The 20,149-nt window shown below is 42.1% G+C and overlaps 1 protein-coding gene across 2 annotated transcripts in view; it reads right to left on the bottom strand.

Moving 5' to 3' along the window:
- The window catches only part of LOC140719685 (glutamate receptor ionotropic, kainate 3), a 554,019-nt gene that overhangs the window by 13,101 nt on the left and 520,769 nt on the right, over nt 1–20,149 (bottom strand). For both annotated transcript variants that reach the window (XM_073034483.1, XM_073034485.1), the window contains 2 exons: nt 4,814–5,039; nt 3,295–3,545 (listed from right to left, as the gene is read on the bottom strand). In XM_073034483.1, the coding sequence (XP_072890584.1) occupies nt 3,295–3,545; nt 4,814–5,039 (477 nt within the window). The remainder of the gene's footprint in view (nt 1–3,294; nt 3,546–4,813; nt 5,040–20,149) is intronic.

The raw sequence follows: 20,149 nt of genomic DNA, 5'->3' as shown, positions 1-20,149 counted from the left end.
AGATTAATTAGGGAAGTTAATGGCGGCGGGGACAATGTTGATCTGTGAGCTGGCACAGGCTTTACGGGCTGAGTGGCTTCATTTATCAAGTAGGAGAGTATGTGGTAATGTGGTAACAATTAGTATCCTCCAACACTGCTTGGGTCATGTTACTGTGTTTCATTACATGGCACTGCCTTCTAAATACCTTCACTACATGGACACAATGGTTCAAGATGATAGTCCACATCCACCTTTTCAAGGACAGAGGACAATGATAACAATGCTGACACTACTAGAGATTTTGTGTGAATGCTGCCTATCTTGACGCTGAGTGCCCATGTAGGTAAGTTTTCCATCGCATCTGTGCATAGAGGGACAACTTCTGTCATGATGGGATGCAGACATACTCAAGGGATATCTCGCGGTTCCAAGCAGTGACTGACACTCGCCCTCTTTTCATCTTCCCAGGGGAGGAGACATGAAAGGCGGTGTGGGAAAGAACAGAGGGGCACAGCGGGCACACTGGAAATACCGTCTGTGCTAGGTTGGTGGCTGGCCCCTCCGTCGGTGCAATTCTCCAGTGTTTGTTCCCTGGAAAACCTGTGGAATGTGTGGATTTTCTCCGAGTGCTTCAGTTTCATCCCATAGACATACCAGTAGGCAGGTTAATTGGTCATTGTGATTTATTCCGTGATTATATAGGCATCCGTTAGTCTCGTGAGACCATGGATTTGCGCCTTGGAAGGTTTGGAACAAGCCTTGGAACAAGTTGGATTTCCTGTGGCTGAGCAGCACGAGATGAGGAATTGCTGTGTATTGTTCTTGCAGAGCTGTGGCTCCAGGACAACATCCCATGCAATACACTCAGGGACTTGTCCTAATACTATCTCTTTGTGACTGTATGTAATATCGTAAATATATTTATTTACTTATTGAGATACAGTGTGGAACAGGGCCTTTCGACCCGCTGAGTTGCACTGCCCAGCAACCCCTGATTTAACCCTAGCCTAATCATGGAATGTTGGCGTGTGGCCTAGTGGATAAGGCATCTGCCTAGTGATCTGAGGGTCACTGATTCGAGCCTCAGCTGAGGCAGCGCGTTGTGTCCTTGAGCAAGGCACTTAACAACACATTGCACTGCGACGACACCAGTGCCAAGCTGCTTGGGTCCTAGTGCCCTTCCCTTGGACAACATCGGTGGCGTGGAGAGGGGAAGACTTGCAGCTTGGGCAACTGCTGGTCTCCCATACAACCCTGTCCAGGTCTGTGCTCTGGAAACCTTCCAAGGCGCAAATCCATGGTCTCATGAGACTAACGGATGCCTATATATCACGGAATAAATCACAATGACCAATTAACCTGCTAACTGGTATGTCTATGAGATGAAACTGAAACAATTGGAGAAAACACACACATTCCACAGGTAGGATGTACAGACTCTCTTCAGAGAACGCCAGAACTGACCTCTGAACTCTGACACCGCCGCTCTACCATGGCGCCCTGTGTGTGTTGTGCCGGGTATGACTGTACCTGGGCCCTGGAGGGAAGCTGTATGCATGCGTACGATAGAATGACAAGTAAACTCGAACAGGTGGAACACATCAGCCCAGAACTTGTTGGGAAGATAACAGAAAGCTGATGTCTGCTCCAGCTAGTCAGCCCTATTGCTTTTAAACTCTGCACCCTATGCTGAAAATTACAGTGAAAATCTATAGTACTTACAAAGGGCATTCAGAGTGTGCTTCTAACACTCTTGAAAATTCCCATCTCCTGTCCTGATACCTCATCTCAAAATCATACAGTACAGCACCTCAAAATTTGCACCGACCGTCAAATACCCATTTAGACTAATTCTGCACCAATTCATTTTGCCAGATGGCATAGAAAGAGGTCAGTTTGACCAATCAAATCAATGTCAGCTCACAAAATGATCAGATTCCCACTAAGTGCCTCTGTAAAGTGTTCCAGACTTGGTCACTCACCTACAAACAATGGGAAATTCACACTGACAATCAAACTAACAGCCCACGCATCGTTTGGATAATGGGAGTAACTGAGAAAGATTCAGGCAGTCACAGGGAAATGCAGGTACTCCACACAGACTGTTCTCATTTTATTCTTTCACATTCCCATCAATTTCATACACTGGGGAAAAATACAGCAGCAATAATCTTAAACACATGAGACTCTGAACGTGCTGCAAATCCCAGCACACAAAATGTTGGAGGAACTCAGCCGGTTAGGCAGTATCTATGGAGGTGAATAAATAGTCGCCATTTCGGCTGAGACACAAAGATAGTAGCCAACTGTCTTATTATCCCTGAAGTTACCTTTTCTAGTATTTCTCCAATTCCCTTTCAAATAAATTCTATCTACATGGGAATCTGTGCTGCAAAAGTTTCGTTTCAGATCAATCAGCTTATTCGATTTCTGCTGAAGGATAGATCCAAGGTTCTGGCAATTCATTCAAAGCACCAATAACATTGTGGGTAATGTTTTAACACCGAGTTAGGAGCAGATGATTTAATGCTGTAAAGCATTCAAGTTAAATCTGAGCATGGCCTAGACAACTTTCTTTCAAATTGACAAACCTATCATAGGTCAGTGATTAGAAATGGGGGCCTCGGCTAAATTATTTTTTTCTTCTTGCTTGTTTTCTCTTCTGCTAAGCAGAGGCCATCAATGTTGTCTGGAGCAGCCTCAATATCACTGTAATGGAAATCGATAAGTAATAACAAAAATACTGGAAACAGTCAGCTAGTCAGGAAAGTGGAAGACTGTACAGATGAAAGGTCTCCGATCTGAAATCTTCACTCCTTTTCTTCTTCCCCGGATGCTATCCAGCCTGTTGAGTTCTTACAGTGCTTTTTGTCTTCATTACAACTTTCCAGTTTCTGCATGTGTTTTGATTTTCATCAATAAACACTGAACGTGTCGCTCTCCTCGTTCGGTGTTACTGCGGATGTGCAGCTTCATTCATTATTCCGACAGGAGCCTCCAACGGAAAGCAAAGTTACCACACGGACACGCAGTTAGACACCTTGTGCTAGCGTGGGGAGATCTGAGCTACTTTCAGACCACACGCTCCTCCAAACTTTCTGAAACGAGTTCCAGATCAGATACCTGCCTGTGAACCTAATAAATCAGTCATGTTGCTGAGGGCAAGCAAAAGATAAAGCGTAAAGGGAAAGACAACATCAAAAGTGTCCTGTTTCCAGGGACGCCTTGGAAACTTATTATCAGGAATAACAGCCTATATATCTCCCCTTGCTGTAAACAGGTGAGGGCACTTGATTTTTATTTCTCTCTTACCTGTTCACGTTCTGCAGTTTTTCGGAGCTTATAAATAAACTCTCCTATTGCCACAAACACGGACAACACCAGCCCAGCTGCCAACACAATGAAGATGCCCCCGATGTTTTGGATCCCAAGAGCGCTGGCCTCCTTGTTCTCCTCCTCAGGACAGCCGTTGCCACGCCACCATTTCTCTTTGATCATGTGCAGCTTGCCGTCCTCCTGAAGCTGTAGAACTGCAATAGTTATCTTTTCTTTATATGGGGAGCCTGCAGTGTGAAGGAAGAGGAAGTACGTAAATAACGACACATTAAAAAAACAACACAGTTAATGTGCACTTCTATCAATTCATATCTTAGCATTCATTTTGAGAGGACTTGAGTATAAATGAGGCGTTATAGGACATTGGTCAGATCGCATTTGGAGTATTGTGAGCAGCTTTGGGCCCCTTATCTGAGAAAGGATGTACTGGCATTGTCGAGGGTCCAGAGGAGGTTCATGAAAAAGATCCAGGGAATGAAAAGGTTAACATATGATAACTCTGGGCCTGTAGTCACTGAGTTTAGAAAATTGAGGAGGGATCTCATTGAAACCTATCAAATATTGAAAGGCCTACAGTTGATAGAGTGGATGTGGAGAGTTATTTTCCAATAATGGGGGAGGCACGGCTCAGAATTCAAGAACACCTCTTTAGAACAGAGGTGAGGAGGAATTTCTTTTGCCAGAGGGTGGTGAATCTGTGGAATTAATTGCCACAGATGCCTGTGGAGGACAAGCCATTGGGTATATTTAAAGCAGAGGTGGATATAAGGGCATCAAATGTTACAGGGAGAAGGCAGGAGAATGAGGTTGAGAGAGATAAAAATCCAGCCATGTCTGAATGGTGGAGCAGACTCTATGGGCCAAATGGCCTAATTATTCTCCGCTGTCTAATGGTCTTATGGATTTAATGGTCAATTAGAAGAATATAAATGTAGTCTGTAGTTATTCTGGGTAAACTGGAGCCACTTCAAAGTGGCAGTGTTGGTGTGTACCAGCTCTGTATCCTGCTCAGTTATGTACATTAAATATTAAGGGTAATGATAATTCAATGGGACATTTGGTTGATAGCCAGGACTGAAGTGAAGTGATAGGAAGCAAAGCTTGCAGACTGACGACATCTAGTCACTCTCAGTTAGGTTGGCTTTGCACTAGCTGTCATTATGCTAACCACCAGCGTAAAGCCATGGCAGTGGAAGATATTTTCATGGCATTTTCCCAAATTCAATTTGGACAATCAATTTAAACTAGCAGCAGAAAACCCTAATACAGATATACAATAATTCATAACAATCTGCTTGGCAAACCTGTTAAATTGTTTTAAATTGAATTGTATCTGTCATGAAACATTATCTACTTGAATTTTAATTAGAAATACTTGCAATAAATAAACCAGAGGATAAAATGAACTTTTTAATCAGCTGGTAACAGAGTCCACCCCAGTCGGCATTAAAACCTACTGTGATAACATTTTTTTTAAGAACTGATTGTCTCATACCTAGGGGAGTTCCGATACCGTAGCCTTTCGAGTCAATGTGACCTCCTATCTGGGTCAGATTGCAGTTCCTCTGGGTAATGTATTCAATGGTAGTAGATTCCATTAGAAAGGCATAATTGGCAGCAAGAACTCGCTGGATTCCTTCTTCATTGGACTTAACAAGGGCCGTTTGCTGCCTGCTGCTCATGAAAGCCCACATCTTCTCAAAAGTGGAAATCTTTGATTTCTGTTACAGAATGAGTAAAGGATTTTGTTAACAATTTGTGCAAAACTATTTAATCCTTTTCTGATGTTGTTATGTGGGACATAAAGACATAGGCTCTGGCCTGGATCTTTGGACCTTAAAGTATTTCTATTTTTCCTTATAGTGTTACATATTTTATCACATGCCACGAAGGAATCAAATTTAACTCTTTCCATACACACTAAACAAGTTAAGCAATTGATGCCACAAAATTTAGTATGAGAGTCTTTGCTCCATTTTCAGCAGGTAGCTCCTATTAACGCTCAAGGACAGGAAGTCATTCAGGTCTTAAGTCACCATTGTCAAACTACAGAAATACGTCTTCCTTTTTCAGTTTTCTAACTTTTTTTCCTATAAATTCTTTTGTTACTTTCTTGTACTTTATGGTTTATTTTCCCCTGCTTCTCTTACTGGTATACTATGTTCCCTCTAAGTTGTGCGCGTGTGAGTGCGCACACACATTTTTCAACCAGCGCACAAAGGAAATTAATGTGCGCACAAAAGGTTAGTTACCTAAAATAATGTAGTAATGAATAATTATACTTACTGAAAATCTTTTAGCTAAATATTTCTGTTAACTAGTTAGTTGGTTTTTCAAATATCACAATGCACATCGCTAATTTATGTCACCTCACCTTTCCTGTTCCGGTTTGTACAGCTGCATCACGGCGGCAGCCATCTTTGGCGGACAGTGTTCATATCGTAAAGTTCACAATGGTCTGTTTCAAATCCTGTAGATAGTTTACTAAGTTTCTATTGAAAAAAATATTGATTCACTGTGTCGAATTCAAGAGAAGCGAAGGGTGTGAAGTGCAAAAGAACCGCAAATTTGTTTAAACTTCTGCTAGGCCAACAATGTGAAGAAAACGTCACAGTAGATAAAAGTTTGTTGTTGACTTTTATAAGTAGTCTTTGTGTTCATTTAGAAGAAACGTTTCCTGAAGATGAGGAACAAGAATGGCCAGCAATGGCAAAGAATGGGTAAACACCAAAGACAGGAGAGAGAAAAATTAACTGAATGACTTAAATATGTATGTTATTTTGCTGTTATTCTGTGCAGTTTTATGTCAAATATTTTGTAAACCTACATAAACTGTGCCATGTGTACATTCAGTGTGCACATACTTTTGTCACGGGAAAAAATATTGCACAGCATAAGATTTTTGTACACACTGACTACCAAAAATTAGAGGGAACATTGCTGGTATTCCAGAGCATCAATGCACAGAATACCAGAAACAGGGAAGCACAGAGATCTCCAAGACTTGTGCTGCTCCAGGGCAATTGTAGAGAAGGAGAAATTTAATGAAATAAGTTAGAACTTGTTAAAACTAGGAGATTGCTGGATGTCAGTCCTGATGTTTTGGATGTATGGGACACTACAAGCTGAAGTATAGAAAGCAGAGTTTTGGATAAGCAACGTAGGAGCCATGTGTTCTGTGTTGACCATTAATTATGTGCATTATGGTAACTAGTCACATTAGTGGGGGTGTAGTAAAAGTGAAAGGAATAAGTTATGTATTCTTGCTTATTCTTGTAGCTTGGTGCCAGTGGAGGTCATATCTTTGCTGACCACTTAATACCACTTAATATTGGATCAAGATTGTATGTTTTCTAATTGCTAATAAAGGATTTAAACCTTTGGAACAATCATTTCATTGGAGCTGAGGGTGCGTCATGCAAATGTAACAACTCCACCTGGGGTCACTGGCTGGTGACAATTCGTTTTTGATTTAGGATCAATATTTTGGCCGCTACAAGTACCTTTATACAAAAGGAAGTGGGTTACATTGGACTCTGTCTACCCTTCTCACACCTCGGAAAAGCAGCTAACCTATTCAAAAGCCCCTCCCATCCTAGACCTTCTCTCCTCTGCTTACTCCCTTTCATCAGGCAGAAGGTACAAAAGCTTGAAAGCACACACCACCACTTTCAAGGACAGCTTCTATCCCACTGTTATAAAACACTTAAATGGACTTTTTGTCCATTAAAGATGAACTGTTGACTTCACAATCTGCTTTGTCAAGGCTCTTACATCTTATTTTCTACCTCCATTGAACTTTCTCATTAACTTTAAGCATACAACTATATTCTGAATTCTGTTGTTGCTTTTTCCCTGTATGATTTCTAAGCATTTAGGTTTTGAAATGATCTGTATAGGTAGCTTGCAAAACTGAAGTTTCCCACTGTATCTCGTAACATGTGACAGAAGCAACCCAATATCAATACCAAGAACAGTTTGAGTCGCGTTGAAGTAAGACTTCTGGTACAGATGAAAATTCAGCAGCAGATGCACTGAGGGAGAGCCACAGTCGCGTATGGAGGTGGAAGCGGGTCATCTTTTTGACAGAAAAGAGATGAAATTTGAAAGCTTCTCTCAGGGTCAAATGCAGCACTGAGACTGTAAATGAACTACCTCCGCTTCACAGAACTTTGATATATTACCATACAGAAAGGGGAAATTCTGTCAATCATATCGCACATATAAAATGCATTGCTGGTTACTCAATCAGTGAGACTGGAAAATAAAACTCTTTAAGTATTCGTCGGCATTGCTTTCTCGGTCATATTGATAATGAGGCCGTGTTGTACATATGAACTGCATTAGGTACAGTGCAGAAGGGCATGCATCTGATTCCTACCCTGAACTGGCAAATGCAGTAACCCACAACACTTATCTGCCAGTGCATATACATTCCTCCCATGCCAGCTTACTGAACATTTTTCTGAAAACAAATCATAGATATTTACTGCAAAAATCTGTTAAGAAATATAGAACTTATTTCCAAATCTTCTTTGAAAACTGTGATATGCATCAGTCCTTAAGTATGGTGTTTAACAGAATCACATATGGCAAGATTGATTACATGCTGACCAATTATTCATCCAGCATTGGGAGGCAACAGTCGCACTCTAAATTCAAATCCATGTAATTAAAACTAGATTTTTTTTAAAGTATATATTGCTGTGAAGAGAAATGTCTTACCAAAAAAAACTTTATTGTGAGGAATACACACATAATGATGAAGGACCTCAATAGGGAAAAGAGCATTTCTGGATGGAAGTATACAGCCAACATTTTGAAAGGAAATCCTTCATTAGAATTTAGTGTTTCAGATTCTAGCGCACGGTGACAGAGCCTTTCGGCTCAGTGAGCCCACAGCACCCAGTTAGACACATGATCAATTAATCTTCGCATCTGTATGGCTTTAGAAAGTGGGAGGAAGCTAGAGCACCCGTAATAAACTCACATGGTCATGGGCAAAAGGTACTGTACATACTCCTTACATTCAGCAGTGGAATTGAACCCAGGTTGCTGGTGACGTAATAGTGTAACGCTAACAGCCACCCTACAGAGCCACCCCACTACACCGTCATGCTGCTCATGGTCTGGAAAGGAAGAAGTCAAAAGCCCGAATCAAAGAGTGGGGAGGAAAGGGGGAGCATAAGTTGGCAGGAAACATGTGAGCCAAGTGAGGGAGAAGACAGGAAGGTGGGGAGGAGGGGGAGAAAAGGAAATTAAGTGAGAAGCAGGGAAAGCAGAGGCAAATGGCTGAAGAAGAAGGAATCCAATAGGGGAGGATAGATGACAATGGACGGAGGTGGGGAAATGGGGAAATCAGAGTGAGGAAGGTGAAGATAATGGACAGTGGGGGAGGGGAAAGCGAAGGGGTAAAGGGACCGTGGGATAAGGAATGACAAGGATGGGTGGGGGAAGAGAACAGAAAGGTCTGGCTTCAAAATGGCCGTAGAGGAGGCCATGAACAGATATGTCAGTGTGGGAATGGAAAGCGGAATTAAAACGGCTGGACACCAGGTGATCCTGGCTCTTGCAGTGAACACAGTGAAGATGCTCAGCGAAACAAATCCCCCATTCTGTGTCAGATCTCACTGATGTAGAGAAGGCCGCACCTGGCGCTCGGGATGCAATGGATTCATACGTGAAAAGCAGCCTCGCCTGGAAAGACGTTTGAGGGCCCCGACTGGTGGTGAGAGAGGAGGTGTGGGGGCAGGTGTAACAGTTAGCAGAAACAAGTGCCTGGAGGGACAACAGTGGGGAAAGATAAGTGGACAAGGGAACTGCAGAGAGAAGAATCGCTGCAGAATGTGGTGAGGGGAAGAGAGAGGAAGGTGTGCCTAGTGCTGGGATCTCATTGAAGATAGCAGAAGGTGCAGTGAATAATGTGTTGGATGCAGAGGCTTGTGAGATGGTAGACTCTATCTATCCTTGTTATGTCATGGGGGGTTTACGGGGATTGGGTGAGGGCAGACATTCAAGGAAATAGAGTAGATACGGGTGATGGCTGAGGACCGGAAACCTCATTTTCAGAAAAAGGGAGAGAACATCTCGATAGCCTCATCATAAGAACTGATGCAGTGGATATGGAGAATGCAAGAGAAGGGAAGACCTTCCTTGCAAGTGACAAGTGGGAAGAGATGTAGTCAAGGTAACCGTGGGAGTCAGTGGATTTGCAAAAGATGCCAGTTGATAATTTGTCTCCAGAGGTGGAGACAGAGAGATCAAGAAAGGGAAGAGTGATGTAGGAGATTAACTAATTGAACTTAAGGGTGGGGTGGAAATTGGAAGCAAAATTAATGAAATTGATGAGATTTGCACGTGCAAAAGGAGCAGCAATACACTCATCAGTGTAGTGGAGAAAGAGTTGAGGAGCATTATCAGGGTCGGCTACATGGAACATGAACATAGGCTCCACTTAGCCGACAACAGAAGCCAACAGAGCTGGGCCCAGGGCTGCAATTGATGTCTGGAGGAAGTGCGAGGAGCCAAAAGAGAAGTTCTTAAGGATGAGTACCAGTTCTGCCAGATGGAGGCAGGTGTTGGTGGAGGGGAATTTGTTGGGTCTGTTGTCAAGGAAGAAGCGGAGAGCACTGAGGCTTTTCTGAAGGGTCATGGAAGTGTAGAAGGACTGGACGTCCACAGTGAAAAGGCAGTCAGGACCAGAGAACCAAAAGTTGTTGAAGTGATGGACAGCATGTCAAGTGTCACTGATGTTGGTGGGAAGGGACTGAACTAAGGGAGACAAAGTAGAGATGAGATACGAGGACAGGAGTTCAGTGAGACAAGAGCAAGTGGAAACAGTAGGCCTTCTGGGGCAGTTAGGTTTGTGGATTTTGGATAGGAGGTAGAAGTGTGCAGTGCGGGGTAGGGAACTATGAGGCTGGAGTCTGTAGACAGTAGATTGCCAGAGGTGATGAGGTCAACGATGGTGAGTGAGATGCTTCTGAGTGGGGTCCTGGTTCAGTAGTTAGAGGAGGTGTCCGAGAGCTGCTGTCTGGTTTCATCAAAGTAGAGGGCAATCTGCCAGGTGACAACAGCACACTTTGTCTGCTGGTTTGATAGTGAGGTTGGGATTAGTGCGGAGAGAGTGGTGAGCAGTGTGATTAGAAGGGGTGGGGTGAGAGGAGTGGCAAAGTTGGGCTTGGTAATGTCCCCTCCGGTAGTTAGAGATTAAAAGGTCCAGAGTGGGTAGAAGGGCAGAGCGGGACATTCAAGGAGAGAAGAGGGTTGAAGATGGGAGAAGGGATAATTAATAGGGGTTCGGGAATCCTTGCCAAAGAAGTAAGCTCGGAGGCAGAGATGATGGAAGAAGAGCTCGACGTCATGGCAGGCACAGAACTCATGGTAAAGCCATTGCTGAAGAGTGAATATTCTGTCTCAGAGAGCGGAAGGTCAAAGGGGATGATGAAGCTATGGTAGGGGCTAGAGTAGTGTGAGGACAGGACAGACGGCTGGAGAGGTCAGGGGAGATGGGAGGGGAGTAAGCAGAGGTTCAGAGGAGAGAAGGATTGTTGTGGGGCAGAGGAAGCATGGGAGACCAGAGATGAGTAGGGAGCAGTGGTGGAAGAAGAACAGGAGGACACAGCAGTGACATGAAAAGTCAAGGTGGTTGTAGCTGGGATTGGAACTGGAGGTGGTGGAAACCATGGCCTGGGGACTAAATAGTATCATTATTATTGTTTCTTGAAGAAATTATAGGCTCTGAAAAACTGGACACCTATTTCTCAACCCCTCAGTCTCTATGCAGTCAACCACCTTTCATTTGCAACAGACTAGATTTATTTTCCAGTTATTTATTTCTAACAGTGACTTATATCTGAACTTGGAGAAATGTTCTCTTTTTGTCCAACACAGCATATCTTTTAGTTTCCAGATCAAGCAGATGGATGAAAAAAAATGAGAGAAATCATTTCAAGGAAAGTGAACACAATATCTGAATTTGAGGTTTGCAGGTTCCATTGTAAAGTTATTTAATTAACCTTCCTTCCCTTGCTGCACCCTATTCCTCTCATTCTGTCATCCTATAGCCTCACTTCTGTGATTTATTAGAAGTTCGGGAATAGATTTAGAATTAAAGTGGTTTGGCTTAGTAATTGGTCCATTTGTATCTCAAAAGTGAAATTTTATTTGTCATATTTAGATCTTGATTTCCAATTGTTGAAATCTGATAAATAAAGACCACTGTTTCAATTCTTCATTCAGATGTAAGCACAATATCCCTTTCACCAATAAGTTTCAATATTGAATTCTCCAACTTTCAGTAACATCTTTTCTTCGATGATGATAGAACTGGCCATTTTTGCTGCAAGTCAGCCATCTGTGATATTGGTTCAGTATGCTTCCTCTCTTTCTGCCAACAACCCCAACCTGTGACTTGCTATATATCACACAGAAGCTTTCCCTCTTCCAGCTTCATTTACAACTAATATCCACCGCAAGCCTAGCCTCACTCGATCACAGGTATTCTGTTTATTCTATTCAACCTGCTCCACCCCCAAACTTAATGGAAACTTAAAATGAATGTTTTTTCTCTCTCTTTCCGTGGTTTATTGAAGGATCTTCTGATGCTGCCTGACCTATAGAGCGTCTCTAGATTTCTCTGTTTTCAGATTCCCACAACCTGCAGTATATTTTTTGAATATTCAAGACTCATTGATCACTTTCAGGAAATCTTTATGAGCAATTGTTTGTTGATAGGAAATCTCCCTGGCTGGTGGTATGTCACAAGCATCAACTAAACCATTTTAATTCAGTTAATTACATTGCTTTAACAATGGACCATGGACCATACTAAGTAATAGAACATAGAATAGTACAGCACATTACAGGCCTTTCGGCCCACAATGTTGTGCCGACCCTCAAACCCTGCCTCCCATATAGCCCCCCCACCATAAGTTCCTCCATATACCTGTCTAGTAGTCTCTTAAATTTCACTAGTGTATCTGCCTCCACCACTGACTCAGACAGTGCATTCCATGCACCAACCACTCTCTGAGTGAAAAACCTTCCTCTAATATCCCCCTTGAACTATCTTGAAGTATCTGTCATTATTGAAAATGGGATCTGACAGTTATTCTGGATTTAAGATTGCTAGTTCTCAAAATAGGTGCAGCATGAAAGAAGAGGTGAATGTTGATTTGGTTTGTTTGCAGTGCAGAAGATCAGTAGATGCTATGTCAAGGTGACCGTCCCCATCACGCGTTACTCCAAAGAAGATGTATTTTACTCCCCATATTAGGAGGAGTTACCTGCCATTGCAAATGATACCAGCATGGCAACTGAATGAGATTCTGTTTCAGTCAAGGAGAATATGATGTCGCCAATGGTTAGTCACAAAAATAATAGGAGTAGGCCACCAGGCTTCTGAAATGTTCCTCGCTATTTGTATATAGGTACAAATAAATAAATATAGTTGATTCCAGTTAATTGGGACCAGTACATTTCCGGCCAATTAAGCAGCTGCCCCAATTAGTCAAAGTTTCATAGAAATAGTTAAAAGGTGAAAAAAGGATCTAGTGCTTTCCTGGCGTATAGGATGAATAAACTCTTCTCGGGCTTCCAGCCGGGTACAGACATCGATTATAACCAATGTTTCGATGACAACTCTGCCATCATCACTAAGGATCATCCCCCTGATGAAGATGGCAGTGTTTGTCATCGATACATCAAATATAATCGATACCTGCACACGGTTGGAAGCCCGAGAAGATTTTATTTGTTATTAAAAAGGTATAAAAAAGGCAAACTACCATTTAACTGAGTAACAAATCTTGTATTTATATGTAATACAGAACAAATCAGCACACTATCAATACTACTACAGTACTATAAAACTGTGTATTACGGTAGTTCCTAATAGTTATCGATGGATATGCTGCCGTGTTCTTTTGATTGACTGTAAGTGAACAAAATCAGCGCAGATATCTAGTGCAAGTGATGGACTGCCTTCATATAATGCTTTTGATGTTTGCATTCTCCAAATCTTCATTTTCATTGTAATATTAAAGATAATTGCTGATGCCTTCAAATTCTCTGTAGTTCCTAACTCATTGAAGTAATGAAATCATTTCATTTTCACTCCCGGCTGTTTGTCACATTTCCACATCAAAATGCTTCAAACCATTGTGAACTGTCTTACTGCTATTTCTCAGCAACTATGAGTGACAAAACACTCTGCTTTTGAAGCACAAACACACACAACTAATGTTATGTAAAAACTGTTCTCTCTAAGCACGTCTGGTGTCTAACAGCTTCACAAGTGCCCACAACTAACGCTAGTTAGAAACTGTTAGGCAACAGTGTCCTGCCCCAATTAAGAGGCATAGTGTCCCAAATAAAGAAAGGGAATCCCAGCTACTTTCTTGATTACATTTTGTTTTTTAAGAGTTGCTCCAAATAAATGGTTTTCCCAGTTAACCACTGGCCCGATTAACCAGAATCCACTGAATTTGAAAGATGAGTATTTGAATCTCAAAATTTGCCGGGGTAGAGAACCCATAAAATTCACTCCCCTTTAGAGATTTGGCTGAATAGTTATTGATACTTTGTCCACAAGGAAAGGCTGTTAGTTGATTTATGATGTGTCAGAGTACTGATTCCAAAGGAATATAGTTCTTTGTTATCTTTATGAATTTCATTCATTTATATAGAAATACAACACAGTGTATTCACAGGTTGTTCTCTGGCAAGGATGTGATTGGTAAGTGGGAGGCCTTCAAAGGAAAAATTTTGAGAGTGCAGAGTTTCTATGTTCCTGTCAGGGTTAAAGGCAAAATGAATAAGAATAAGGAACCTTGGTTCTCGAGGGATATTGGAACTCTGATAAAGAAGAAGAGAGAGATGTATAATATGTATAGGCAACAGGGAGGAAATAAGGTGCTTGAGGAGTATAAAAAGAATGAGAAAATACTTAAGAAAGAAATCAGGAGGGCTAAAAGAAGACATGAGGTTGCTTTGGCAGTCAGGGTGAAGGATAATCCTAAGAGCTGCTACAGGTATGTTAAGAGCAAAAGGATAGTAAGGGATAAAATTGGTCCTCTTGAAGATCAGAGTGGCCAGCTATGTATGGAACCAAAAGAAGTGGGAGAGATATTAAACAGGGTTTTTTTGCATCTGTATTTACTAAGGAAACTGGAATGGAGTCTATGGAAGCAAGGCAAACAAGTAGGGAGGTCATGGAACTTACACAGATTAAAGAAGAGGTGCTTGCTGTCTTGAGGCAAATCAGAGTAGATAAATCCCCAGGACCTGACAGGATATTCCCTTGGACCTTGATGGAGACTAGTGTTGAAATTGCAGAGGCCCTGGCAGAAATATTTAAAATGTCGATATCAACAGATCAGGTGCCGAAGGATTGAAGGATAGCTCATGTAGGTCTGTTGTTTAAAAAAGGCTCAAAATGTAAGCCGGGAAATTATAGGCCGGTAAGTTTGACATCAGTAGTAGGTAAGTTATTGGAAGGAATACTAAGAGATAGGATCTACAAGTATTTGGATAGACAGGGACTTATTAGAAACAATCAGCATGGCGTTGTGCGTGGTAGGTCATGTTTAACCAATCTATTAGTTTTTCAAGGAAGTTACCAGGAAAGTGAATGAAGGGAAGGCAGTGGATGTTGTATACATGGACTTCAGTAAGGCCTTTGAGAAGGTCCCGCATGGGAGGTTCGTTAGGAAGATTCAGTCGCTAGGTATACATGGAGAGGTGGTAAATTGGATTAGGCATTGGCTCAATGGAAGAAGCCAGAGAGTGGTAGTGGAGGATTGCTACTCTGAGTGGAGGACTGTGACTAGTGGTGTGTCACAGGGATCAGTTATCAGTTATCAGTTATGGATCAGGGATCCATTGTTATTTGTCATCTATATCAATGATCTGGATGATAATATGGCAAATTGGATCAGCAAATTTGCTGATGATACAAAGATTGGAGGTGTAGTGGACAGTGAGGAAGGTTTTCAAAGCTTGCAGAGGGATTTGGACCAGTTGGAGGAAAGGGCAGAAAAATGGCAGATGGAGTTTAATGCGGACAAGTGTGAGGTATTGCACTTCGGAAGGTCAAACCAAGGTAGAACATACAAGGTAAATGGTAGGACACTGAGGAGTGCAGTAGAACAGAGGGATCTGGGAGTACAGATACAATATTCCCTAAAAGTGGCGTCACAAGTAGATTGGGTTGTAAAGAGAGCTTTTGGTACATTGGCCTTTATAAATCAAAGTATTGAGTATAAGACAACATGAGTGAATCTGCAGATGCTGGAAATAATTAAAAACACAAAATGCTGACAGAACTCAGCCGGCCAGACAGCATCTATGGGAGGAGGTAGTGACGACGTTTCAGGCCAAAACCCTTCATCAGGAGGTGATGAAATGTCGTCACTACCTCCTCCCATAGATGCTGTCTGGCCGGCTGAGTTCTGCCAGCATTTTGTGTTTTTATTGAGTATAAGAGTTAGAATGTAGTGGTGAGGTTGTATAATATATTGGTGAGACCAAATTTGGAGTATTGTGTGCAGTTTTGGTCACTTAATTACAGGAAGGATATTAATAAGGTTGAGAGAGTGCAGAGAAAGTTTACAAGGATGTTGCCAGGACTTGAGAAACTGAGTTACAGAGAAAGGTTGAATAGGTTAGGACATTATTCCCTGGAGCATAGGAAAATGAGGGGTGATTTGATAGCGGTGTATAAAATTATGATGGGTATAGATAGAGTGAATGCAAGCAGGCTTTTTCCACTGAGGCCGGGGGAGAAAAAAAAGAGGTCATGGGTTAAAGGAGAAGGGGGAGAAGTTTAAAGTGAACATTGCGGGAGTGGTTCTTCACACAGAGAGTAGTGGAGCATGGAATGAGCTGCCAGATGAATTTGTGAATGCAGGCTCACTTTTGACATTGAAGAAAAACTTGGACAGGTATATGGATGAGAGGGGTTTGAAGGGATATGGCCCAGGTGCAGGTCAGTGGCACTAGGCAGAAAAATGTTTCAGCACAGCCAAGAAGGGCCAAAAGGCCTGTTTCTGTGCTGTAATGTTCTATGGTTCTAGTGATGGGTCCTCCTGGCCCAATGAGCACGTGCCATCCAATTATGCACCTGTGACGAATTAACCCTCTACCCTTGTGCAATAGACCAGCACCCTCCCCCCACACACCAGACGGTGATGTAGTCAGTTATAATGCTCTCCACAGCACATTTGTAGAAGTTTTCAAGTGTTTCAGTTGACAACCCAAATCTCCTCAAACTTTGAATGAAATGTAGCCGTTGAGATGCCTTCTTTTTAGCTGCATCAATATGTTGCGTCCAGATCCGTTCTTCAGAGATACTGACACCCATGAGCTTAAAATTGCTCACTCTCTCCACTTCTGATCCTCTATGAGGATTGGTTTTTGTTCCCTCGTCCTACCCTTTCTGAAGTTCACAATCAGCTCTTTCGTCTTGCTGACATCGAGTGCACATTACCTGCATTTGACGATGCATCATTCTTTTGGTTCAACCCCTCAAACTGAAGGATGAAAAGTACTTAAACTGATTTTGCTTTCCATAATGAGTAGATGTCGTTTAAAAAAAAACTGAATCATGTTCCAGAAATTGTCTGTATACAGTGATATGGAAGTAGTACCAATACTGAAATGATGAGCAACTGATGAGAATTTATAACCATCAAGTCACAGGGGAATTACAGACATCTTGAAGCAGAATAAATTGGTGATAGTATTTTCCACTGTGTATATTGTTTATGTCAATCATCATTAACAGATACCAAAAAAATGATTTATCACGTTAATCCATTACCCCCACAAGAAACATTTAATTTTAAAAAGTATTTTAAAAAAACATGGATGATGAATCTGCTCCAGATGCTTATATGAATTTTACTGCTCAGTGGCTATGTTAGAAAAGAGCATATAAGACCATAAGATGTAGGAGCAGAATTAGTCCATTTGGCCCATCGAGTCTGCTTCACCATTTCATTGTGACTGATCCAATTTTCCTCAGAGCCCCATTCCCCTGCCTTTCCCCCTGTATCCCTTCATGGCCTGACCAATCATGAATCTATCAAACTCTGCCTTTAATATACATCAAGATTTGGCCTCCACAGCTGCCCGTGGCAAAAAATTCCACACAGTCACCACTCACTGGCAAAAGAAATTCCTCCTCATCTCTGTTCTAAAATGTTGCTTCTCTATTCTGAAGCTGTATCCTCTGGTCTTAGACTCTCCCACCAGAGGAAACATCCTCTCCACATCCACTCAGTCAAGGCTTTTTACCATTTGAAAGGTTTCCATGAAGTCACCCCTCAGTCTTCTGAATTCCAGTGAATACAACCCCAGAGCTATCAAACGCTCTTCATATGACAAGCCATTCAATCCTGGAATCATTTTTGTGAACCACCTTTGAACCCTCTCCAGTTTCAGCACATCCTTTCTAAGATAGGGGCCCAAAACCTGTTCACAACATTCCAAATGAGGCCTCACCAGGGCTTTATATGATTTCAACATTGCATCCTTGCTTTTTTATTTGAGTCCGCTTGAAATGGATGCAAACATTTAATTTACCTTCCAACTTTGCAACAAAGCCATCAATTCCATCAGCCAAATCATTGACATATAACATAAAAAGAATCGGCCCCAACACAGACCCCCTCTGGAACACCCCAAGGCACTGGTAGCCTGCAAGAAAAGGCTCCCTTTATTCAAATTCTTTGCTTCCTGCCAACCAGCCACTGCTTTATCCATGCTAGAATCTTTCCTGTAATACCATGGGCTTGAAGCTTGTTAAGCAACCTCATGTATGGCACCTTGTGAAACACCTGAAAATCCAAGTGCACAACATCAACCAATTCTCCTTTGTCTATCCTGCTTATTACTTCTTCAAAGAATTCCAACAGATTTGTCCAGTAAGATTTACCCTTGAGGAAACCATGCTGACCACAGCCTATTTTATCATGTGTTCCCAAGTATTCTGAGACCTCATCCTTAATAATTGACTCCAACTTCTTCCCGACCACTGAGGCCAGACTGACTGGCCTATAGTTTCCTTTCTTCTGCCTCTCTCCCTTCTTGAAGAATGGAGTGAGATTTGCAATTTTCCTGTCTTCCGGAACCACTCCAGAATCTAGTGATTCTTGAAAGATTATTACTGATGCCTCCACGATCTCTTTAGATCTTTCAGATCTCTGTGGTGTACATTGTTGAGTCTGTGCAACTACATATCAATGAAATAAAAGCACACACGCAGGAGATGGCTTTAATTGATGTATTCATTTTGGGGGGAGAGGGAGGGGGGAGGTTGGGAGGGGTGTAAGGGGGAGAAAGGGGGGAGAGAGAAAGAGAGACGGGAAGGAGAGAGAGTGGGAGAGAAATACACATGCATGGACACTGGAGAACAATACACATGCACAGACAACAGTCTATATGGAATGCTACTGGGAGCTATTGCTCTAAAAGAAAAAGATCCATACATTAGACTTCCTCCTCCTTTAGATTAACGTAACATCAGCCTGTATATGTACAAAATATTCAATTACCCTCTTACAAAACATACTGAAATAAACATGCTTTCACAAAATCGGTTCATAACTAACTTCACTATACTAAAGATTCAGCCCTTTGGATGGTGCGCTGTTTCTTTCAGGATTGTGCTTCTGACCTGTGGAGTGACATCAGGACTGGCAGGTGCAGGATCTTGGATGCTGGTATCACGTTGCTGTCAGTAACATGATCAACACTGAGTGATAAGTCCAGTGACTGCATTGTGTCCATCTTGTTGGATGCATTTGACTCAGGTGTGTTCTTCAGTTGAACATCCAGTATTTGGTCCACATGACATCTCCATGTATGATCTCCGAAATCCATTGTGCATATCAGTAGTCCAGTTCTTTTAGATATCCTACCGGGTGTCCACTTGTCTTCTCAGTAACCAGGTGCTACGACTTCCTGTCCAATCTTGAAGCTCCCGGCTGATTCACTTGCCAACTGGTTGAACTGTTTATTCTGCACTTCCCTGCATAATCCTGGTTTCAGGAGGTCTATGCAAGATCTCAGATTCCTGTTCATGAACAGCATTGAGGGTGTTTGATTTGTCGTCACATGAACAGAGTTCTGATACACAAAATGAAATTGTCCACCTTGTGCTGTAGAGAAACGTCCTCCTTGTCCATAGCTTTAATGGATTTTTTGAAGGTTTGGATAAACCTTTCAGCTAACCCATTCATTGCTGGGTGGTGAGGAGTTGACTTGAATGTTTGATGCCATTTTTCTTCAAAAATAGTCTGAACTCTTCTGATGTGCATAGTGGTCCGTTGTCACTCACAATTTGTTCAGTTAAGCCATCTCAGGACAAGATAGTCCTCAGAGTGGAAGCAGTCTTTTCTGAGGTGGTTGACTTCATTGGTATGATCTCTGGCTACTTCAAATTAGCCTCCACAACAATCAGAAACATGGAGTCCATAAATGGCCCAGCAAAGTCATTATGAAAACAGTGAAGATGGCCACTCTCATGGGTGTAACAGTGCCTGTGGAGGCACATTTTGAATGCTTTGGCATCCCGAACAGCTTTTGGCCAACATCCACATATCAGCCTTCTTTGACATTCCAGAGTCTCACCGAGAACCCTGGAAACATTGGGTTACCATGCGCTGGCCATCCTTGCATGGTGATGTCTTAGACTTTTGACAATGTCGGGTCATTCCTCGCTTCTCGTTGTATTTCAGAATTTGTTACCAGCAACTGGTCCCCCAGTGCTATATGGAACACTTCTGCTGGGTCATAGTATGAAGACTTTTCTTCTACAGTTGTCAAC

This window comes from Hemitrygon akajei, chromosome 32, assembly GCF_048418815.1.
Source record: "Hemitrygon akajei chromosome 32, sHemAka1.3, whole genome shotgun sequence".
Classification (NCBI taxonomy): domain Eukaryota; kingdom Metazoa; phylum Chordata; class Chondrichthyes; order Myliobatiformes; family Dasyatidae; genus Hemitrygon; species Hemitrygon akajei.
This window is presented reverse-complemented; position numbering and strand designations above follow the sequence as displayed.